At 33.3% G+C, this 26,050-nt stretch overlaps 1 protein-coding gene across 3 annotated transcripts in view; it reads left to right on the top strand.

Annotated features, from left to right (window-relative positions):
• Window positions 1–26,050, top strand: part of NRDC (nardilysin convertase) — a 95,921-nt gene that overhangs the window by 33,964 nt on the left and 35,907 nt on the right. For all 3 annotated transcript variants that reach the window (XM_036831992.1, XM_036832008.1, XM_036832002.1), the window contains 4 exons: window positions 16,408–16,481; window positions 21,391–21,486; window positions 22,530–22,652; window positions 24,865–24,922. In XM_036831992.1, coding sequence (XP_036687887.1) covers window positions 16,408–16,481; window positions 21,391–21,486; window positions 22,530–22,652; window positions 24,865–24,922 — 351 coding nt within the window. The remainder of the gene's footprint in view (window positions 1–16,407; window positions 16,482–21,390; window positions 21,487–22,529; window positions 22,653–24,864; window positions 24,923–26,050) is intronic.

Below are 26,050 nucleotides of genomic sequence, written 5' to 3'. Positions count from 1 at the left end.
AAGTGATTGTGTATGATTCATATTGTGTAGAAGTACCATAATCTGTTCAGCCAGTAACATATTATTGGACAGTTGAAATGTTTCCAGTTTTCTAGTATTGTAATGCTATGATGAATATCCTAATCTTTGTGTACATCCTTAATTATTTCTTTTAGTTAAGTTCTAAGGAGTGAAATTTCTCAGTCTATTTTCATGAATATTTTTAAAACTTTTTTTAAAAGAACTTTTGATACTCACTGCAAAATTGTCTTCTAGAAAGTTTATGTCAGGGCATTAGTGGAGCTTTGCTATCACAAGGTTGTAAACCAAAGCCTACGCTGGAAAAAAAGGAGTCACTTTATACCAAAATCTAGATAAATGTAAGATTGAAATATAAAAAAAGAAATCTCAAGTTTGACCAGTATAATGTAAGCCCTGAGGGCAGAAATTTTGGACTATTTTTTGTTGATATATCTCCAGCATCAAGAATTTGGCAGATACTTGATATTTCTTGAATGAATTAATACAGTTTTTCTTTAATAGAAAAAAATGCCATAAAATCAAAACACAAATGGCAAAAAAAAAATCTCAAACCATGACAAAGGTCCAGTTTTCTTAAAAAAATTGTCTCATCCCTTAAGAGATTAATTTGACCCTGAGAAAACTTCTAGGTAAATTCCTGTAAGTTGAAAGCATATGCCATTATTTTCAATGAAATAAATATTTTATGTGTTCTTGAACCCCCAAATTAACAACTTTTTGTCCTAAAACAATGCCAAAATTCCATTAAAATTGATACAATTACTTTGATGACAATATTTATAATAGGATACAACTTAGTGGTTTTTCTTCATTAATCTAAAATATGGCTGTCTACTTGCATTCAGTGAACTAGTTTATAGCTCTTTTTTAATCGTATACTTAAGGACATGCTCATAGCACATATATTTGATCTCAGTGTTTCTCTAATTAAACATTTAATTCCCAAATAACAAATGAAAGAATAGAGACAAAAGAAATTAACAAAGGCAATGCAAATGATGCCCAAATTTATCTTCTATAAACTTAGAAAATTAGGAATACTCTGGGACTTCCCTGGCCGTCCAGTGGTTAAGACTCCACGCTTCCACTTCAGGGGGTGCAGGTTCAATCCCTGGTTGGGGAACTAACATCCCACATGCCGCACGGCCAAAAAAAAAAAAAAAGCCACAAGAAAATTAGGAATACTTTTAGGATGACTGCATGTTTGCTCTTGTTTCAAAGTTTTCAGCTTCCAAGTTTCACAACATTGAAACAGGTCTTTATGTGTGAAGAAAGCTTAAGTAGTAGACAAGTTGAATTCTCATGACTTTATTTTTGGTTATATCCAAATATAAAGAAGGAAAAAATCCACTTCATTGGAAAAAAGAATAGGCAAGGGATATGTTGAATAAATTCTGACCAACTCAGAGATGATGAAACTTGGTATAAAGTCTAGTTAAAGAACTTGTTTCATTTCTTCTTAAGAAATTCTGTGTATTTGAAATCTAAGGACTACTTCAGGAAATCAAAAGATATTTGCACATTTATTATAGATTATTTCTACTTAAAAGAAAAAGAAACTATCAGAATTAATAAGAAGAATGCTACTGCTTAATAGGAGAAATAAATAAGAATATCAAACTATGAATTCATGCCGTAAATGGTAGATAGTGGTAGAGCATTAAGCATTGCATATACTATTATAAATATGAAAATATTACACTTCTGCAGTTAGTAAGGAATAAAAAATCTTTGGATCATTTTCAAAGGACTCATATAGCGTAGATTAAGTGCCAGTATTTTTTAATAGGTCAGTAAAACCCAGTTCCCTCACAGGTCACATTGTTTATCAGTATCTTGAATCGGTTAAGTAAAAAGTTGAGGAGATGACTGAATTTTTACTCTAGTAAGTAAATGAGAATGGAAGCTGCTTTTGCCCTGGTGGCATTTGCTAATTTCAATAAATTTGAACTTTGGTTTATCAGTATTTCAGGGCAAGAGCAAGAATTATCAAAGCCCAGGATGTTCATATAGTGGGATGTCTAACAGGATGCCCTTCTCATGATAAACTGGGACTCCAGAAGGCATCACCCTCAGGTTGAAGAAATGGATTAGCCATCCTGAGGAATTACAGCCTGCTTTCAAAATGCCTGAGTTGTCTAGCGAACCTTAAGCCTTGATTGTGATTTAACATGGTCCAGAACTGGTAGTGTTCTCTGATGCCCAAGAGAAGCAAACACAAATCCTCTCAAAAGGAAAATACCTTTATTTTATGCTTTACATTACTCCTATAAACAGTTTTTCAAGTAGAGTGACCAGCATTCAGTCACACGTAAGCAGGCACACAACAAAACAAGACAACATGAATGAGAACAGAAAACAGAAAAAGACTTTTAATGCCTTAGAAATCGTAGAGATTGGAATGTACAATTACAAAAATGATTCAATTTTAAAGAAATAAGGGACAAGTTTGAATACAGTTGCAAGGCATAGGAAACTATAAAATGTGACCTATGGGATTTGAAATATAAAAAAAAGAAAGAGCATTTTGAACTGAGACATGATAATTGAAATTGAAACCCAATGGACAAGTTTAAGAAAAGAGTAGCTATAGATGAAGATAGAATTTGTGAATTGGAAGATAGACCAAAAGAAATCCCTAATACAGCATGAAGAGAAAAAAGATGAACGGTACAGAAAAAAAGGAAAAGGGGCATAGCAGATAGAGTGAAAATGTCAAATATGTATTTACCTGGAGTCCTAGAAGGAGAGGAGAGAAAAATAGAGTAGACAAAATACTTGAAGGTTTGATCACTAGAAAATTTCCAGAACATCAAATCAGACGTTAAAGAAGTTTAACTAATTCCAAAAGTGTATATTAAAAGACATCCACATATAGAAAGATATAGTGACTACAGAAAACCAAATATAGAAAATCTTTGCAAGATGGAAGGGCAGAACTCCTTCAAAGTCATATTAGTTAGTCTGATGGATGACTTTTCGACAGCAGTATTGGAAGCTAAAAGATAGTGGGATATCTGTAATAGCCTGAAAGAAAATAACTACCAACCACAAATTCTACACCAAGCAAAAAATACCTTGTAAGAATGATTGTAAAATAGACCTTTAGACACACAATTGAGAGTGTGTGCCACCAGCCAACTTACCAAAGGAAATTTAAAGAATTTATTTCAGGCAGAAGGAAAATGCAGATCAGAGATGCAAAAAAGATAGAAGAACAATGAAAGTCATTTTATGTGAATAAATATAAATGAACATTGATTACTTAAAACAGTAATTATAAAACTTAAAAAGTATACAGAATTAAAACAACAATAACTTATCAATCAGGAATAATGATAATGGAGAAAAAGGTATTTTTATAAGGTATTGATTAACATTAGACATTGATAAGTTAAAAGGATACATGTAATATTTTCTAGGGTAACTTCTAAACACAATTTGAGCATAAAAATTCCAAACCAGTACAGGGAAAACATTTGTAATAATTCTTTTTAATAATAAATTCAAAGAAAAAAAAGTAGTAGGAGAGACAGAACAAGTGGGAGAAGCAGTACAAAGTAGGATGGAGGTAGATGTTGATCCATATATAACAGTAATTCTCATTAAATGTAAGTGGATTAATTTCCAATTATACATTGTCAGACTGGATTTTTAAAAACCCAATCAAATAGTTTTCAAGACTTAGATGTAAGGCTTGAAAAAAAAATTACTGTTGTTCAAAAGGCTCACTTCATATTGATAAAACTTAACTAGGAAGACATAATTATTTCCAGTTTGAACACATCTAGTAACATAGCCTCACAGTAAATCAGATATAAAAACCAGTGAACAAGTAACCAACTGCAGTGGGAGATTTAACACCCCCTTCTCAGTAATTGATAGAACAACCATAAAATCAATAAGGATGTAGAAGATTATAACAAAAGGATTACCACTTTTTTTCATAGATGTATACAGAATGCCTAATTAACACCTTCTAACTACAAAATTTTTTCAGTTGACCATATTTTAAGCCACAAGTTCAGTCTCAAATTTCAAAGCATTGAAACCATATTAATTATGTTTTCTGAACACAGTGTACAGTTAAATTTTAGCTAGAAATCAGAAGCAGAAAGCCGACTAGAACATTGCCTTATGTTTGGAAATTAAATATATTTCTAAGAAACACCTGGGTAAAAGAGGAAAGCATATCAGAAATTAGAAAGTATTTTATACTGAATTATAAAAATATTATAGAACAAAAGTTGTGGGATGCAGCTATAGTAGTACTTAGAGGGAAATATATAATCTTAAATGTATATGCTAGAAAAGAAGAACGGCTTAAAATTAATGAGCTGATGAATCTCAGGAAGTCTGAGTAAGACCAGCAAAGTATGCCCAAAGAAAGAAGAAAGAAATGGTGAAAATAAATGAAATAAAAAGCAGACTGACCTCAGAAGAGTGGTGAAATAGGACCTCCAAAAAGCCCCTCCTCTATAAAAGCAATGAGAACATTGCCAAAATTGTCAAAATCAACTTTTTCAGAACTCTGGAAATAACAAAAAGTTTGCAACAATCCAAGGAGTATTTATTCAAGTGAGTGACTAAATCTTACTAAGAACAGTGAGTTTTGTGGCATTTTAACTTGCCCTATTTCCATTGCCCTCTACCCAGCTCTACAGTAGTCTTGAAAACAAAGAGGTCCCACAATCTCAGTAAAAAACAGCAGTCTAGCAGCCACTGGAGGGGGCTGGATGGATTTAAAGCTCTCTAAAAACATCATTCTGGAGAATCTTCATTATTTGACCTGTCTGGTAATTTCCCGGGAACCACCATTCACGGATTTTTATGTATTTGGCCTGACTGGGAGCTCACCCATTTGCAAAAATCTTTCTCTGGAGGCATTTGTCGAAAACATTTGGATGGAAGTTGTTTACCTTTGTGACTACCTGAGGCAGTGGTTAACAGTTGGGGCAAACAAATAGGCTATTCAAAAAGCTTAAAAGGAAAAACTGGAAAATGAGATATCCTAAGGGGCTTTGAAAAACTCCAGTATATTCCTGGAAATTTTGAAAGTCACATATGTGCATATAGCTGTGTCATGTCCAGGGCTGTGTGCATGCTCAAGGAAGACCTAAGAATGCCTTAAGCTCTCACCATGGTTGACCTTGAGTCTCTGGGCAAGCAGGATGTGATGGCTAAGGCAGAGTTGTAAACTGCCTGACTGAATGTTGAAAGCATCCCCCAATATGCACAGAGAACCCCTTGGCAAGGCATTTAATGAAATCTCTCCACAACCAAAGATTATCATTAAGCTAACCAAGCAGTGGTTGTACTTGCCAAAGAATATGGACTTTACAGAATTAGTTTAAGAAAGGTACTAAATATATAAACAGTAAGAACAGCAAACAGCAATAACAACAAACCCTGAGGAGGGAGGAGAATCTTGATTTACAGAGTTGCCACGTTACATTATTTAAAATGTTGTTTTCAACAGAAAGTTATGAGGGATGCAGAAAGTATGGCTGAACACCAGAAAAACAGTAGTCAATAGAAACTGTCCCTAAGAAAGCCCAGATTCTGGAGTTACTAGGCAAAAACTTTAAATCACCTTTTTTTTTTTTTAACATCTTTATTGGAGTATAACTGCTTTACAATGGTATGTTAGTTTCTGCTTTATAACAAAGTGAATCAGCTATACATATACATATATCCCCATATCTCCTCCCTCTTGCATCTCCCTCCCACCCTCCCTATCCCACCCCTCTAGGTGGTCACAAAGCACTAATCTGATCTCCCTGTGCCATGCAGCTGCTTCCCACTAGCTATCTGTTTTACATTTGGTAGTATATATAAGTCCATGCTGCTCTCTCACTTCGTCCCCGCTTACCCTTCCCCCTCCCCGTGTCCTCAAGTCCATTCTCTAGATCTGCGTCTTTATTCCTGTCCTGCCCCTAGGTTCTTCAGAACCATTTTTTTTCTTTTTTAGATTCCATATGTATGTGTTAGCATACGGTATTTGTTTTTCTCTTTCTGACTTCACTCTGTATGACAGACTCTAGATCCATCCACCTCACTACAAATATCTCAATTTTGTTTCTTTTTATGGCTGAGTAATATTCCATTGTATATATGTGCCACATCTTCTTTATCCTAAATCACCTATTTTAATTATGTTCAAAGAGCTAAAGAAAACTATGTCTAAGAACTAAAGGAAAATAGAATGATGTCTTACTAAATAGAGAACATCAATAAAGAGATACAAATTATTAAATAGAACCAAATAGAAATTCTGGAGTTGAGAAGTACAACTCAAATGAAAAATTAACTAGAAAGGCTCAACAGAAGATTTGAGTTAGCTGAGGAAAGAGTAAACAAACTTGAAGAAAGTTTAGTTTGGATTGTCCAGTCGAGGAAAAGAAATAAAGAAAAGGAATGAAGAAAAATAAACAGAGCCTCAGAGATCTGTGGGACACCATCAAGCATAGTAACATGTGTATCATAGGAGTTCCAAAAGGAAATGAGAAAAGGGTAGAAAGTATTCTTGAAGGTATAATAGCCAAACTCTTTCTGAATTTGATAAAAGACCAAAATCTACACATTCAAGCAACTCAAGGATTTCCAGAAGGATAAACACAGTGGTATTCACAACAATGACATTCACAATAAGATACATTATAATCAAGCTGTCAGAAGCCAAATGTAAAAAGAATATTGAAAGTAGCAAGAGAAGAGCAGCTTTTTTCGTAAAAGTTAATCTCAATAAGGTAAACAGGTGCTTTCTCATCAGAAATCATGGAGGCAAGAAGGCAATGGTATGACACATTCAAAGTGCTGAAAGAAAAAGACTACAAACCAAGTATTTTATATCCAGCAAAAATATCCTTCTAAATGGAGAAATTAAGACAATCTCAGATGAACTAAAAGCCAAGTTTTAAGTTTGTCATTAGCAGATCTTCTCTATATGACATATTAGATGGATGGAGTCCTTCAGACTGAAATGAAAGGGCGCTAAAATCCACATGAAGAAATAAAGCATACTGGTAAAGGTAACTATATAGGTAAATATAAAAGAAAGTATAAATATACTTTTTGTTTGTAATTTTTTCCTTATCTGATTTAAAAGATAACTAACTGTATAAAGCAAAAATTATAAATCTGTGTTGATAGGCATATAATGTATAAAGACATCATTTGTATGGCAATAATAACACAAAGGAAGGGAGAGAGAACAGGTATATGGGAGCGAAGTTTTTGTATACTACTGAAGTTAAGTTGGTATTAATTCAAAATGGATTTTTATAAGTTAAGATGTTAGTTAAGAAAATAACGAAAAATATAGTAAAAGAAATGGCAAGGGAATTTAAATGGTACTCTAGAAAATATCTATTTTAACAAAAAGAAGTCAGCAATGGAGGAATAGAGGGGAAAAAAGACATAAGACTTACAGTAAACAGATAGCAAAGGAAGATATAAATCCTGTCTTATCAGTAATTAAGTTAAATGTAAACAGATTAAGCATTTCAATTAAAAGACAAGATACTGGCAGACTGGGTAAAAAAACATGCGCCAGCTATAAATTCTGTCTGTAAGAGACACACTTTAGATTAAAATACACCACTAGGATGGCAATAAGAAGATGAAAAAAGATATACATACAAATAGTAATTAAAAGGGAGCTGGAGTGATTGAACTAATATCTGACAAAATAAGACTTTAAGATGAAACTTTTTCTAGAGACAAGGGAATTTTATAATGATAAAAGGGTCAATTCATCAAGAAGGTATAACAGTTATAAACATAAGTTCATCTTTCAAAGGAACCTCAAAATACATAAAGCAAAAACTGACAGAATTGAGGGGAAAAATACACAATTAAATAATAATAGTTGCAAATGTAAATATCCCACTTTCAATAAAGGATAGAACAACCAGGTAGATCAACAAGAAACAGAAGACATGAACAAGAGTATAAACTAACTAGACATCTACAGAACACTTCACCCCAAATCAGCAAAATACACATTCTTCTAAAGTGCTGCATGTATTTTTCTCCAGCATAGATATATATTAGGTCATAAAATAAATTTATTCCCAATAAATTTGAAAGGATGAAATTATACAGAGTATGTTCTCTAGTTATAATGTAATGAAATCAGAAATCAGTAACAGAAGGAAATTTGGGAAATTTCACAAATCTGTAGAAATTAAACAACCTTACCCTAAATAATCAATGGATCAAAAAAGAAATCACAAGGGAAATTTAAAAAATAGAGACTAATGAAAATGAAAACAACATACAAAAATTAAGGGATGTATCAAAACCAGTGCTCAGAGGGAAATTTATAACTGTAAACACCTCCATTAAAAAAGAAAGATCTCAAGTGACCCTAAACTTCCATGTTAATTAACAAGGCAAAGAAGAGCAATCTAAACCCAAGTAAACAGAAGGAAGGACATAATAAAAATTTGAGTGGAAATAAATAGGGAATAGAAAAACAATAGAAGATAAAACCAACAGTTGGTTATTTGAAAAGATGAACAAAATTGACAAACTTTCGGCTAGACTAACCAAGAAAAAGGAAGGCTCAGATTATTAAAATGAGGAATGAAAGAGTGAACATTAGTATGATCTTAACCAAAATAAAAAAGAGTATAATAGAATATTATGAATTATTTTATGCCAACAAATAGATAACTGAGACGAAATGGACAAATTTCTAGAAAGACACAAAACTATTGAAACTGACTTAAGAAGACAGAAAATCTGAATAGACCTGTAATGAGAGATTGGATTAGTAATCAAGAATTTACCAAATGAAAAGTATAGACCCAGGTGACTTCACTGGTGAATTCTACCGAACATTTAAAGAATTAACACTAATGCTTCATAAACTCTTCCAAAATATAGAAGAGGAGGGACACTTCCTAAATCATTCTATGAAGCCGGTGTTACTCTGATATCAAAACTAGAAGATCATTGCACAAGAAAACTACAGACTAGTATCCGTTATGAATAGAGATGCAGAAATCCTCAACAAAACCACAAAACTGAATCCAGCAACATATAAAAAGGATTATGCACAATCCAGGTGGGATTTATCCCAGGATTGCGAGGTTAGTTCACCATACAAAAACCAACCAACATAATATGCCATATTAATAGAAGAAAGGACAAAAACACATTCCAAAAATCATCTTAATATAAACAGAAAAAGCATCTAACAGAATCCAGCACCCTTTCATGATAAAACACTTGATAAACTAGGAATAAAAGGGAACTTCCTCAACCTGATAAAGGGTATCTATGAATAACCCACAACTAACATCATACTTAATGGTGAAAGGTTGAAAGCATTCCCCAAAGATTAGGATCAAGATATCAGCCCTGTCCACCTCTATTCAACATTGTAGTGGAGGTTTTAGCTAGAGCAGTTAGACATGAAAATGAAATAAAATCATGCAGATTCGAAAAGAAGTAAAACTATCTCTATTTGCAGATGGCATAATCTTGTACAGATGAATCACATTATTTGTGGAGAGTTCACCTACTCACTAAAATTTATTTGTAACTCCAAAATGAATACTTGCAGTGCTTTTGTAGTCATTCATGGACATGTGAAAAATTTGTGAAAAAATTTGAAAATTGTTGTGAAAAATTTGAGTTGCCTGGCACACACATTCTCAGCTGAGGTTGAAAAAGGCAACACTCTACCGTTTTGTTTCAGCTTTCATACAGAAGTGACCAGAGGATAAGGGACAGTACAGTATAGTAAGAGAAGCTCTGGCTCTGGAGCCAGTTCTATAGAGTTTGAGTCCCAACCTTGGTACCCACTGGGGAAGTGGCCTCAGGCAGTTTCCTTAACACTTCTGAACCTCATTCTCTCTTTTGTGAAATAAAGAAAAGAGAATCAACTAGAATGAGATACCTTTAGGATTTAAGATCATAATCTGTGTATGTGTATTACCCCTAGGACAGTCATTCAATACTCGCTAATTCAGCAGTCATGACAACTTTAGAAAACATAACTACCACAAATAATAGGAACTCATTGTATATGGATAATCCTACAGAGTCCACAAATGACCTATTAGAGCTAATATCAAGTTCAACAAGGTTGCAGGATCAAGATCATTGTACAAAAATCAGTTGTATTTTTATACACTAGCAATGAAAAATACAAAAATGAAATTAAGAGAAAATTCCATGTACAATAGCATTAAAAAGAATAAAATACTTAGGAATAAATTTAACAAAAGAGGTGCAAGAGTTGTTTGTGGAAAGCCACAAAAATTTTTTGAAAGAAATTAAAGAACAAATTAAATTAATGGAAAGCCATCTCATATTCATAGATTACAAGGCTTAATATTGTTAAGATGACAATACATCCCAAATTGGTCTACAGATTCAACTTAATCCTTATCAAAATTTCAGCTGTCTTTTTTGAAGAAATTGATGAGCTGATTCTAAAATTCATATGGAAAGGAAGAGACCAAGAATAGCCAAAATTATCTTGAAAAAGAACAAAGTTAAAGGACTCATATTCCCAGTTTCAAAACTTACTCAAATCTACAGTAATCAAGGCAACATGGTACTGGCATAAGAATAGACATATACTTCAGTGGAATAGAATTGAGGCTCCAGAAATGAACCATTACATTTATTGTCAGTTGCAAGGGTGCCAAGGCAATTCAATGGGAAAGAATAGTTTTTCAACAAATGCTACTGTGACAACTGGATATCCACATGCAAAAGAATGAAGTTGGATCCTTTGTTCATACCATATACAAATATTAACAAATTGAGACATATGCTTAAGTGTAAGAGCAAAAACTATAAAACTCTAAAGAGAACATAGGCATAAATCTTTGTGACCTTGGACTTGGCAATAGTTTTTCAGGTATGACATCAAAAGCAGAAGCAACAAAGGAAAAACTAGACAAACTGGACTCCACTGAAATTAAACACTTTTTTGCTTTAAAGACTCACAGACATAGAGAACAGACTTGTGGTTGCCAAGGGGTAGGAGGGTGGGGGAGGGAAGGATTGGGACTTTGGGATTAGCAAATGTAAACTAGTATACATAGAATGAATAAACAACAAGGTCCTACTTTATAGCACAAGGAACTATGTTCAATATCCTGTGATAAATCAGAATGGAAAAGAATATGTATAACTGAGTCACTGTGCTGTATGCAGAAATCAACACAACATTGTAAATCAACTATACTTCAATTAAAAAAAAACTTCAGTGAGATACCACTTTGAAAAGAAGAACATTTACAATTATTGGTGAATGTGTGGATAAATTGGAACTTTCATACATTGCTGTTGGTTCAGCTGTGTTAGAAAATGTAGTTAGAAAACTTCCTCAAAAGTTAAATGTAGAGTTACCATATGACCCAAAAATTCCACTCTTAGTATACATACTCTACAGAATTGAAAACATATATCTACACAAAAACTTCTACATGAGTGTTAGTAGCAGTGTTATACATAATAGGTCAAAAGTGGAAACAACCTAAATGTCAATCCACTGATGAATGGATAAACAAAATGTAGCACATCCATACAAAGGAATATTACTTGGCAATAAGAAGGGAATGAAGTCCTGGTATGTAATACAACATGAATGAATCTTGAAAACATTATGCTAAGAGAAAGAGGCCAGATGCAGAAGGCCCCATAGTGTATGATTCCATTTATATGAAATGTCCAAAATAGGCAAATCCATAGAGACCAAAAGCAGATTAGTGCTTGCCAGGGGCTGGACGGATGAGGGAATAGGGAATGACCGTTAATGGGTACAGAGTTTATTTTTGGGTTAATGAAAAATTTCTGAAATTAGACAGTGGTAATGTTTACACAATTCTGTGAATGTAGTAAAATCCTTTAAATTACTTTAAAAGGGCATTTTGTGGTATGTGAATTATTTCTCAATAGAAACAATATACATATAGTAATTTCAAGAAAGCTAAATGTTGGTTTGAAAAAACTGACAAAATAGGTAAACATTTCATGAGACTGGTCAGGGATAAAGAAGAATATGTGCAAATATCAAGAATGGAAAAGAATTAAGACATATTGGCAGATATTGAAAATACAATAAGGTATTTTGAACAACCTATGCCAGTAAATGAAAAAACTAGATGGCATTCACAAATTCTTAGTAATATTATTTATAAAACCCACATAAGAGAAATTATAATTTAAAAGTTTTCATACTCTTATAATCATTAAAAAAAACAATCAGTAATGAAAACTCTTCTCAAAAATAAACTTGTTTAGAGTCGTACAAAAAATTGAAGGAAGAAATAATTCCTCCCTCATTTATGAAGGTAGCATGACCTTGATTTAAGAAAGTATAATATAAGAAAAAATATAGACCAGATTCACAAACAGGCTGATATAGCAGTACTGAGTTGGGGTCATCTTAGAAATATGAGGTAGGGTTAGCAGAAAATCAGTGCTGTTCATCGCATTGTCAGATTGAAGGAGAAAAATCATGTCTCAGTATATGTAGAAAAAAATTACGTGATGAAATTCAGTATCTATTCACAAAGATGCTCTTAGCAAATAGAGTATAAGGCAGCTTTCTCAATATGATATTTGATAGTTTAAACCAAACCTTATATTTAATGGTGAAACCTTGAAGGATTCCAAGTTGAGATCAGGAACAAGACAGAGATACGGGTTGTGATCGCTTCTGTTCATCATTCTATTATATTAGGCAAGAAAGAAAAATAAGCAAAATACACAACTGTCAAAGCATATGATATGATTGTGAACATAGAAAATCTAAAATCTTCTACATATAAAAATTAGTAACATTAACAATTTAGTAAGATAGCTTGATATGCAAAAATTAAAAAGGATAAAAATGATAATATGTTTAACATATAAAAGTACTTCTATGTATCAGCAACAGTTAGAAATTAAGATTTTAAAAAAGTTTATAAAAGCTACACAAATAATCAGACACTCAAGAATCATCCCAAAAATTATGTGTAAGACCTCTTCATGGAGAATATATTAAAACCTTATTGTGAGATATTTAAAAAGACCTAAATAAATTGAGAGAAATACTATTCATGGATTTGAAGCCCTGTTTTTTTGTTTTGTTTTGATTTTGGCCATGCTGCACGGCATGCAGGATCCTAGTTCCCCAACCAGGGATCGAACCTGTGCCCCCTGCATTGGAAGCTCCGGAGTCCTAACCACTGGACCACCAGGGAATTCCCTGAAGCCATTTTTTTCTTTTAGTGACATTAATCTTCCTATTTAATGTACAGATTCAGTGATATCGCAACCATAATCTCAGAAGATTTACTTAGTCTTAAATAGACACGCTAACTCTAAGATTTATAAGGAAATGCAGAGGGCTAAGTATAGCCAAGATACTTTTGAATTGGAAAAATAACAAGGTAGCAGGACTTGACCTACTAGATATTAAGATTTGTTTTTGTTTTTTTTTTTTAAGATTTGTTTTGTAATTAGGACATTGGGGTGTTAGCAGAGGGCTAGACAAAGAGATGATGGAACAGAATATTTCTTGGAATGGAAATAGACCAACACATATGTGGACACTTGATTTTTGATAGGAGCATTATGGAGCAGTGGTGAAAGGGCTTTTTAAAAAAATGATGCCAGGACAGTTGGGCTTCTATAAAGGCAAAAACAAAATTGACTCCCTATCTCACAACATGCACAAAAAAATCAATTCTATGTGGATTATAGACTAAAAAGTGAAAAGTACAATTAAAAGTTTTATAGATAAGCGTGACTTTAGCCTTAGGTAAGGATTATCAAGCAAGATGCAAAAACAAAACATAAAGGAAAAATGATAGTACGTTATATTCATCTAAAGATAACATAAAGAGTATGAAAAAAGCAAGTATAAAGTGGGAGAATGTATTTGCAACACATGTAACTAACAGAGGACTTATATTTAGCATAACTACCAGAGATTTAATTATTAGATTATATATGTAATTGTATGTAACATAATTTATATATGATAATATATATCATATAAATGGATAATTATATATATATTATTATGATCAGTAAGAAAAATACAACCCAATAGAAAAAAACCCTTAAACAGGCATTTTACAAGAGAAGAAATTCAAATTATTAATAAATATATAAAATGTTAAATCAGGAAAATGTAAATTAAAACCATTATGAGATTTAACTATCCTCCTAAAAGTTGCAGAAAATTTTAGTCTGACAATACCAAGTGAGGGTGAGGTTGTAGAGGATTGGAGGATGATCTGTTGCAAGTGTAGATTGGCACAATCACTTTGGAAAAGTTTGGTTATTACCTAGTGATGTAGAACATATGATGCATATACTATTACCTAGGAGTTCCTTTCTTAGATATATATTTAGACAAACTTGTGTACATGTGCCATGGTACATATTTATAAGAATGTTTATGACAGCATTGTTTGTAATGGTTCAAACCCAGAACCAGCCCACATGTCCACCAGCAGTAGAATGGATGAATAAATTCATGCAGTGGAATATTCTACTGCAATGAAAATAAATGAACCACAGCCACATGTAGCATCATGAATGACTACTAAAAAGAGTGTTGAGTTAAATAAATCACACAAAGAATACATACACTATATATCCATTTATATGAAGTTCAAAAATGAAACTATATTGTCTAGAACATGCATTCTTGGCAGGGTTCATACTGTTTCTTTTGGTAGCAAAAATTGGTCTTGAAGGTGAAAAAACTTTTGATACTATAATGGTTTGTGGCCCTCCAAAGCTTAACCCTGCCTGCAAAATCTTCACTTAGTGTTTGATTTCTTTTTGAGTTTTCTCAAATATCACATGAGCACCATTTACACTGACAGTGAGTTTGTGGAAGATATGCAGAGCGTCTGCAAGGTCAGGGGTACAAAATTGTGGTGGATAGATGATTGGAGGACTTTCAAATGACTGATCTTGAAGTCATCACTAGAGGCAGTCTGTGTGTGTCAGTTGGTTGCCATTGGCTGCCTTGTGGATAGTATGTTTGATCGTCTCTCTGCTTTTGTGTGTGACTTTGATTTTTAGAATTAAATAAAAATATTCTGTTTTATTATTTAGTTCAACAAAAGGTATTCAACCCATCATTAGTTATACTAAGTACTGAAAAGAAAAAAATGTCAGTAATATTTTAATGAGTATCTAGTAGCTAATTAAGTTAAAAGTTTCTTCTCAGAGCAAGCAAAAGTTCAAAGTTTATTAAATATTGTAGGAAATTAATTTTTTCAGTGTGTTTTGTTGGAAAAATGAATTTTAATTTTTTAAAAACTTGATTGCATTGCTGTTATTATGTAAATGGTTAATTTGCATATGTAATTTGATGCATCACAATTTATATAAGGAATATATTACATTAAACAGCAAATACAGTTATAAAATTAAGTGAAATACTAATAGCCTTTAAAATTTTAACTTGGGATTTCCCTGGTGGCACAGTGGTTAAGAATCCGCCTGCCAATGCAGGGGACACGGGTTCAATCACTGGTCTGAGAGGATCCCACATTCTGCGGAGCAACTAAGCCTGTGCGCCACAAGTACTGAGCCTGCGCTCTAGAGCCAGCGAGCCACAACTCCTGAGCCCGCATGCCACAACTACTGAAGCCCGTGTGCCTAGAGCCCGTGCTCCGCAACAAGAGAAGCCACTGCAATGAGAAGCCTGCGCATCGCAATGAAGAGTAGCCCCCACTCGCCGCAACTAGAGAAAGCCCACGTGCAGCACCGAAGACCCAACGCGGCCAAAAATAAATAAATAAATAAATAAAAAATTTTAACTTAAAAAGTTAAAAAAAGTAGGCCTCAAGATACTTTTTATTTATAAAATCACAGATACACATAAAATATGTAAACAGATTGTATATGTGTGTAAAAATGTCATAGGGGAGTGATTAGAAGAAAATTTCTGAAAAGGCTACTTAGGGTTGATAATGGAAAAAAAAAAAGATCAAGAAACACCAGCCTAGAAATACATATATATGTGGTAAAACTATCAAGAAAAGCAGAGAAGTGATTCCCATAACATTCATAATATTAACTCTGAGGATAAGGTGGGTGCTGGGTTCTTCTAGAGTTCTGACAGTGGTCTATTTCTTGATCTGAGTGGTGACCACTCAGGTGTTTACCTTATAGTCTCTATGCCCATGTTTTATATATAATACTTTTCTGTATGGGTATTATATTTCATAATAGAAAAAAGGTAGTTTGTAGACTTTAAAATCTAGCAATGCTGTGTATTGTTTAGGTTTTATATGCACGATTATGAACTAAATCTCCATCTTAGTAAAGCTTCTTAACTAAAAAAGTAGATGTTGACTGATGAAAAGCTTTTACCAAACAGTTTTTTTTTTTTTTTTTTTCCAGATGGGCCCAATTCTTCATCCATCCACTAATGATCAGAGATGCAATTGACCGGGAAGTTGAAGCTGTTGATAGTGGTAAGTGCTTTATGTCTTGCTGCTTTTTCCTTCATTGATCCAGTCGTTTAGCACATTTATCATTCTTTATCACTCTTTATATTATAAAGGGCTAAGTTAAAATAGATATGTCATGGTTATTCCTGAAGCCATTAAATGTCTAATTCAGTATATATTTGAAATAAATCAAAGAATGGTAGATTTTTGATTTTTCAGCCTTTGTTTTTTGAGGGTTTTACCACAGTGACTGACCTTTTGCAGGATAAGAGCCTAATTCTTAAAGCTAATACTGGGTGTTAAAACTTTAAAAGTTCACATACTCTTTTTGTATGAAGAGGTATTTTCTCTGAGGCTTTATTTTAAGCACCATCCTGATATTTAAATAGCTTATTTTTTGTTGCTTCTGTGTGTCAGTGCTTTGTGGGTTGAGTTTCTGTAGTTCCGAAAACAATCGTGATATGTTTATAGATGAAGAAACTAAACTCCTGAACAGGAAATGCGTTTAATTTTACTTTTTGACAGTTTTTCTTATCTTTGTGATTTAAATATTGAAGACCGTTAGGAAGGCTGTGTGTCTCTATAGGGTGCGGGTTCATTAGAGAACTGTGCTGCAAATATCCCTTAATTACAGAGTACCAGTAAATAGCACCACTGCAGATTAATCCTGCTCCCTTATTTTAGCATTAGAAACATGTAACAGTGGACTTGGGGGGATTTCTAGTTCACATAGGTTAGGCTTGGCTTGCATAGCTGAAGGGGCCAGGTCTCTGTACTAGTTCTTCCCTTTGTAGCATTTTCCCTCTTGGCTTGATTGTCTAGTTCTAATAATCACTTAATGCATTCACTAGGCTGAATAAACTGCAGATGGCTGGAAAGAACTGTCTTGAAGTCAGCAAACTGTGTTTTACTTATAGAAATGTCACTAACTCTGGCCCTCAATTTATTTGTAAAAGAGGGTGGAATGGAGTTAGATTCCTCCTAGTTCTAGTAGCTCCTTATAATCAAGGATTTATTTTCTTCATTTTTGTTACTTGCCTACCCACAGTGTCTGTTTTTTCATAGGCCCAGATAAGTATTTGTTGAATACATGAAAAACCAAAATAACTAAGGAAAACTCCAAAAGCCTTCCCTACTTTTTGGGACCTAGGAACTATATTCTGTGTCTTTAATTCTTTCAAGTGTGTTTTTCTTTATACAGTTTCTAGAGTGGGTTGAAATTGGCATTTAAAAGGTTAGACATCTAGGGAATTCCATGGCAGTCCAGTGGTAGGACTCAGCGCTTTACTGCCAGGGCCCACGTTCAACCCGTGGTCGTCAAACTAAGATCTCGCAAGCTGTGCGGTGCGGCCAAAAAAAAAGATTAAACGTCTAATTTAATTTTACAAGTTTAATTCAGAATATATTTTATTATATTTTGAATATTATGCAGAAATATATGTATATACATACATATGTGATATATGATATGTACACACACACTCACATACAATAAGTAGTTTTGGTTTAAGATGAACTTAAGATAAAGGCTCTGTTTTTTTGTTTGTTTTTGATGATAGGAGACCTAGATTTCAATTTGTGATCTGATATAAATAGCTAGGTATATATCATTAGTTACTTAACCTTCTAAGTATGAAGGATTTACTTGAGATGAGGGAGATGGGAGAGGTCTTAAATTTTAACTGGTGTAATAACTAGTATTCATTAGCCAGTTTTGTTTTTTAGCATACTGTTTATGATATATTATTCTTCTCTTATTTGCATTTATAAGACATCAGAAAATTATAAGTAAGACAAGAGCTAAGTTTAGATTCTATGAACATACAACAAGATCATTTGGAGACTCAATATTTATACATTGATAGATATTGATATTTATTGTGAACACAGCGTAAATTTATCTTGGCTAAAACCACAAAATGTTTAACAGTTTTACATGTTAACGTGTATAGTATGCAGACCATTAAGAGTTAACAGCTCTAGTCCAGGTCTAAGTCAGTATTATATTCACACATCTTAGCTTTTCTTTTTTCCAAAATCAATATCTGCAAATAATGAGATCTATTTTTGAAAGCTCAATAATCAGATGTTATTTTCTTCTATTCAGATGTGATAGTCTTTATTCTATCATTCTCATCTCATTCACATGTTTTTAGTTGCCTGCATGCTTGGATGGCCCATTCAATGTGAGAGGAGTTGAAAGGAAGTTCAGCTATCCTGGTAGATTCATCTTTTCATTTTCTTTTTCCTTTATTCCTCTCCACCTGCTTATGGAAGAGATTCTTTCCTGAGTTTTTAATTTATTATCTTGTTTTACCTTCATTACTTTATCACCGTGCCCTGCATCGACAATCTGTTTTTGGTCTAATCTTTCAGTGGAGTGGTTATACACACAAATTTATAAGCATTTATTTGCACAATGCAGATAGGTCTGTTCAGTGTTTTATAATTTTCTTGAATACATTTAATCACAGAAGCTCGTAAATGTCCACAGGGTAGGTTTTAAAATGGAATTAACTTATTGCTAAAAGAAGATTGTAGAGAAAAAAAGATTATTCTTAATGATTAGCTCTTTATTTTAATGATTGTTCATACTTTTACATAAGCATGTTTAATTGCCTGCATATTGTACCTTAGTGATTGAGACTGAGGATATGGCCAAAGCCTTTTTTTATATAATCAAGTGGTTGAGTGTGTTCTCTAAGTGTTCAGTATTTATACTCTATTTTTATCAGTTGTAGGAGGTACTAAATCACTTTTTGTAGGTATGTTTATATGTCTACTCAATTAGTTTTCTGTTGCTGCTGTAACAAATTACCAGAAACTCAGGCTTAAAATAACAACAGGTTTATTTTCTTAAACTTTTGGAGGTCAGAAGTCTAAAATATTTCCTCAGGGCTGCATTCCTTTTGGAGCCTCCAAGGGAGAATCTGTTTCCTTGCCTTTTCCACCTTCTAGATATCACCTACTTTCCTAGACTATGGCTCCTTTCACTATCTGAAGAGCCATGGGTGTAGAGTCTTCTTTGCTGTCTGACTTCTGCTTCTGTCTTTATATCTTCTGTCTTTGATCCTCTTACCTCTCTCTTTTAAGGACCCTATGATTACACTGGAACCCAGATAATCCAGGATAATCTCCCCTTCTCAAGATCCTTAATTTAATCACACTGCAAAGTTCCTTTTACCACATAAGGTAACACATTCACAGGTTTTGGAGATTAAGATGTGGCCATCTTTGGGAGCCATTATTCAGCCTGTCACCTTAATAATGGAATTGTTTCTTCTGTGTTATAGCCATATCTTCATAATTTTTACAGAGATTTAAAAAATTTACTCTGTTGAAGCTATGTATATATTTTTTACTACATATGTTTCCCAGGTATGGAAATTATAAATGTATATATTTTTTACTGTCTCATCTTTGATTTAGACTTCATGGCTTATAACTGAAGTATTTTACTGAATATACTTTTGCTTCTTTCCATCTCTTCTGTCACCACTTTAGTTTCCACTCTCTTTACCAAGCATAACAGTGATGGCCTCTAATCAGTTTCCCTGATGAATTTACCAGAATCATTTCCCAGAATGAATTTACTGAAGTCCAGATCTGATAATGTTACTCTCCTTATTAAACATTTGTAATGCCTTACCATTACTCCTATGATAAAAAAAAATAGCTAACATTTATTGAGCACTTATTATGTGCATTGTTATGATTATTACCTCCATTATCCTTATTTGACATACAATGAAACTGAGGCTTAGAAGTGCTCTTTCAAAAATTGTTTCTTATCTCTTCAGCCTGATATCTTGCCTCTGCCTTGATTCTGAACCTTCTACCTCCAGCAGCTAGTTTTAGTAGTACCTGCTGCATGATGTTCAGTAAATATTTGTTGAAGGAATATATCTTATTTAATTCTTATAAGAATCCTGTGAGCTAGGTACTTGTAACTCCATTCTATAGATGAGAAATAGAATCAGGGAAGTTAGATAACTTTCTCAAGGTTGTATAGCTTAGTAAATGGCAGAACTTGGATTCTAGGCAAGATACTTCTGACTTCAAAGTGATTGTTTTTAACCATTAATATTTTATTACCAACATAGTTGGCTTTGGAGGAGATTTAAACAATATATATGACAAAGTTCCCGGACAATAAGGAGTTTGATTTAACATTTTCTTGGCACTTTCATCAGTAAGATCTTGGACATAGCATCTGTTGACTGAAAAAAAACGCACAACCTAAAAGTTGAGAGTTATGTTTTATTTGGCGGATTTTCTGAGGACTTCAAGTCTGGGACACAGCATCTCAGATAACGCTGAGAAAACTGTTCCAAAGAGGCAAGGGGGGGAGCTAGGATATATAGGTTTTTTTGCAACAAAAGACCAGGTAGTCGGAACATCAGAAGATTACTGTTAATAAAAGAAACCGAGATATCTCAAGTTAAGGAATTTAGCGCTTTTCTATGTACGGGAAGATGCAAGAGTCTGGGCTCACTGAAATCATTCCTTTGATAGGCACCGCAGCTATCTGGGTCCAGTATCCTATGTTTTCTCATCCTGAGCTTCCTGAGGGCGCACCGTCCCTGTGGCTGTAATGTGATGGCTTGATGGCTGCAACATCTTTTGTTTACTGACATGGCAGGCAATACTTTAGTTCTCACAATAATAACCTTTAGATTATTAACTGCCTGTTTCATTTGAAAATAAGGGAAAATCTCTAGAAAGGTGAATTGACTACCCAAAGTTAGAGAATGTGTTAAGTCATAGAACTTGTCCTAGATCATTGATTTCCCTGCTTCAGTCTTACTACACTTTATTCATAAAATTAATTTTTGTTACTTCCTTACTTTCAGTTCTTTAAGCTTGAATTTCCAGATAATAAAGCAAGATACTGAATTTCATTTTATTAAAAGTGTTTCCTTAAAACTGACAGAATATCAACTTGCAAGACCCTCTGATGCAAACAGAAAGGAAATGTTATTTGGAAGCCTTGCTAGACCTGGACATCCTATGGGGAAATTTTTTTGGGGTAAGGTACTAAATACTTCATCTTATTTCATGTTTTCTAGTTAAGGAAGATTGAGAGTATGAAAAGTTTATAAAGAATGGAAAGTTATAAAGGTAAGGTAGCTAGGTACCTTTTACCTTTTAGGGTAGGTAGGAAGCTTTTCAAATAGAAAGTAGTTCAGCATGCCTATATTTGGTTCTCTAACATTGGATATATGAGGAATAGCACCTAACATTTTGTGAATGTTTTCTGGGTGCCAGATACTTTGCTAACACTACATGAATTATCCCATTCAATCATCATAACAATGTTACGAGCTTGGTACCATTATAATCTCCATTAAAGATAAAGAAACAGGCTCAGAGAAGTTAATTTTCTTAAATATGATAGTGGTGGATGTGGGATTTGAACCTCTGTTTATCTGGTTATAAAGTGTGTGCTCTTCCCCAACCTGACATTTCCAATTATCAACAGAGATTCAGCAATAATTTCTCTAGTAGTTTTTGAGCTATGACCTAATTTTGTTTAATTGTTAAGCTGTTTAAATGGTATCTGTTTTTTCATAATGGCTTTTTCTTAGTGTTAGAATCCAGTTATTATAGCCTTGTATTAATCCTCTTGACCACAGAGTAGAATCTGGAATGAGTTGATCTAAATGGTACTTCATTCAAAGGATGATTTGCTTGTTTGCTTGTTTGTACAGTTATATACACTTTGTATGTCATCCTTGCTTTATGTGGTTTATTTTTAAGAATTATACAGAATATTACTAAAATAATTAAGAGATAAAACCTAATAGTAGACTAATTATTAAGAAAGAAAGCTTAAGGCAATTACTGTTGTTAAGGTATTGCCAACTAGAGATTAATTCCTTATGTGTTAAAATATACTTTGAAATTGTTTCTTGTGAATTTTTGTCTTATTATTATTATTATACACTGTTTCAATATTTTGCATCACTTGGGTTATTTCATTAGTTAAGTATAGTAGCAAAGGATGCATTGTCAGTGTGGAGACTTTTAATAAACTTAGTTATTTCTATAATCTTTTCCATCTTTTTATAGGAAATGCTGAGACTCTCAAACATGAACCAAAAAGAAATAATATTGATACACATGCTAGATTGAGAGAATTCTGGATGCATTACTATTCTGCTCATTACATGACTTTAGTGGTTCAATCCAAAGGTAATATTGTCGACTATGGCCCTTAGAATTATTTGGAAGTAGTGCTTTCTTAGGATTTGTCTGTCGTGTCAATGTTGCAGTGCACTGTTAATTTACAATACTTTAGTGCTTGATCCTAATATGAACTAAAGAAAATCAGAATTTGAAGAGGCAAAGCTCAGGGAAGCACAAAATCATCTGATTCTCAGGCAAATGTTTTTTCTTTTATAGACATAGGTCTTAACTCCAGGCTAGTCTATGAGTGTATTAATGTACTGATTGATCACGAATTGTTTTTTCTTTTTTAATAAACTTATTTATTTATTTATTTTTGGCTGTGTTGGGTCTTCGTTGCTGCGTGCAGGCTTTCTCTGGTTGCGGCGAGCGGGGGCGATTCTTCGTTGCAGTTTGCGGGCTTCTAATTGCGATGGCTTCTCTTTGTTGCGGAGCATGGGCTCTAGGCGCACGGGCTTCAGTAGTTATGGCACGCGGGCTCAGTAGTTGTGGCACATAGGCTTAGTTGCTCCGCAGCATGTGGGATCTTCCCAGACCAGGGCTCAAGCCTGTGTCCCCTGCATTGGCAGGCAGATTCTTAACCACTGCGCCACCAGGGAAGTCCCACGAATTGGTCTTTTAAGCCACATTTGGCTGCTGCCTCTGTTATCTCTGGTTTTGCATTTAATCTGTATTAATCATAAACTCTTAAAGGTCACAGTGTTTGTCTTTTCATCCTTACATAGGGTTCAGTAAAATGGCATGATTAATTGAAGTCTGTCATGGTGACGCTAGCAGAAGTATCTTAAATGTAATAATACTGGTCAATACCTCTACTATTTTCCTTCTTTTATCATTACTGAAAATAATGTGTGTCAACTTTTCTCATTAAAGAAATCATAGTACCTTTCTTCTGTTTTCTTTATATTTTAATCTCCTTAGGCTGTTTTTCAAAGTCAGTCACTTGCTGAACTGTTCATTTTGATATATCAATACCTTATAGTTTGTATATTTCTTTTTGAAAAACTAATCCTCTCACCCTAATGTGATTCTCCTTTTTATAAAATTTTGCTCTCTCATTGTCAAAATTAAGATCAGAGCTGACTTGGCACTTAATTATAAAATATTTTTGTGTTTAGGATCAAAATTAGTCCACTGAAGTTAACTTGAACATAAAGTTACAGATATGGTATGGCATTCAAACTACAAATGTGCTTCTAGATTCCTTTCACAGCATTTATTAAAATAGGCAATTCTATATTTGGTATGTAATATTAATTTGCGATTTTTAATTAATTTTTGTTTTCAAATCTGTCATAAACATGCATTTTTCTTCAACTAGGTATTGATTCTTTTTCATTCTCTTCTTCGGTGATAACAAATATGAGCATATTAACGCTTGTTGCAGATTTCTAAAATAAGCCCCACGTGTTTGATTAGAAAACCTTGTCCAATCTAGAGTCAATTGATTTCGGAGCTTCAGCATTTATTATATCATTTAAGAGTTAAATATCAGGATAAATAGTATAGAGTAAATTCAGAACTTGATTAGTCTAATTTGCATCTTGTATTTATATACTGGGGCATCTCTTTTGAGAATTAGTGAAAGTCATGTAGCTGGTGAAACTAACAAATACTATCCAGTGATGGTAACGAGTCACTGGGATAAAGCTAAAAGGTTTCCTTTTTCATTTAGATCTCCTATTTTACTAGAAATTTCAGAAGAATTTCTTATGAAATATAAGAAAAGAATCAAAAGAAGATAGAAATCATATCAGCCTAAGAAGACATATATTAAAACCACAGCAAGTGTAAATTAATGTAAAGTAAATGGAGTATAATAGTACTGATGAGCTGCTGAGAAGGGTAGTGTAGGTTAGTTAAGAGAAACCTTCCTAGAGGAAGTAAGTTTTGGAATGGGGTAGGAGGATGATTGATGTATTTTTATCTCTTGGTCCTTCATCTAGCCTAATGATAAGCAAAAACTTTTTTTTTCTACTTGTGTGTTTTTTCTAACTTCTCCAAGGAGAAAGAATAAAGGAGTCTTAACAAAATTATATGTGTCTCAAGGTTTTCTTAAATATTATTTTTCCTATTACTGATTAAGGAGTGGCAAGTGATGCCCAAATTAAAGTATTCCTTTGTTTTATAGCTAAAGATCTGTGAGAAATATAATTGCATTTCTACCTTTAATAACAACACTGCCTTTCCCTGTCTCCTTCCTGCTCTCTCCACGAAGAAACACTGGATACTTTAGAAAAGTGGGTGACTGAAATCTTCTCTCAGATACCAAACAAGTAAGACATGTATTTTCATAAATCATACACCTATAGAGTTAAAGAGGCCATATCTTCTGGTATGAATCCCAGAGGTTTTTGCTTTTAGTTTATTTTTTTTAAAACAGGTGATTATATTAAGAACTAAAGTAGTTTAGCAAGATCGCACAGCCTTTGAGTGGGAAAACTAAGATAACCAAAGTTTCCATAGTTTCTGTAGTTCAGAACTCTTAAGCTTGTAAACTTATAGTAAGCAGTAACTCTGAAGAATTTGTGCCTCCTTTTACGTTTATTCAGAGCTTTTCTGTTACTGTGTACAGTGCTTGAAATTATGATATGAAAGCAAATATTGTATTGAGAGGTAGCATATACATATACGTATCCCCTGCCTCAGAACAAATTAAGTTCTGAAGGTTTGTTTTTTAAGTCAGTTGTTTGGAACTTGGAATGCTTTTTCTTCATAAACGAAATAATCTTGTAGTTGATGATTGACTTTACATATTGCCTGAAAAGCCTATTGCATATATTGTAGTTGAATCAAATTGCCTTTTATTAGAAATTGGATGTAGCGTTCTAGTTCAGAAAGCTACTATTTTTTTGTCCACCTCAAATTCATCAAAATAATACAAATATTTAAAAGATACTTTATTGTTACATTTTTTGTTACAAAGAATACAGAAAATTTAATTCTCAAGCAAAGTGTCTCTTCCCACTCTTAGCAGTTTGCATTTTAGTAAACTAAATGAAATCAGATTATTTTTTCTTGCATCAGGTGAGTAAGCTAGACTCTTTCCAGTTCTTCATTCCAAGACAATTTGTTTTAAATTTATGAAAGAAAAATCAGCTTTAAAAATGTTGGAATAATTTGTAATAACAACAGACTGGTTATTATTATCTTGGCTTTATGTAAACTTCTGTTGATAATTAGCAATACTTTTAAGTATGCTAATTAAGATAATGAAAGCCATGCCAAAGTTATGGGGTTGTTTAATTTGTTTTTGTTTGTTTGTTTTGATAAGAAATGAGTATTAGCTATGGAAATGTCAAATGGCACAGTGAAATGTATTTCACTGTGAAACTTTACTAATAAAATCAGAGGTATATTGAATAGAGGGATTCATTAGGTCTTGTCAATCAATTCCTAATAAG

This window comes from Balaenoptera musculus, chromosome 1 (assembly GCF_009873245.2).
Source record: "Balaenoptera musculus isolate JJ_BM4_2016_0621 chromosome 1, mBalMus1.pri.v3, whole genome shotgun sequence".
Taxonomy (NCBI): Eukaryota; Metazoa; Chordata; class Mammalia; order Artiodactyla; family Balaenopteridae; genus Balaenoptera; species Balaenoptera musculus.
This window is presented reverse-complemented; position numbering and strand designations above follow the sequence as displayed.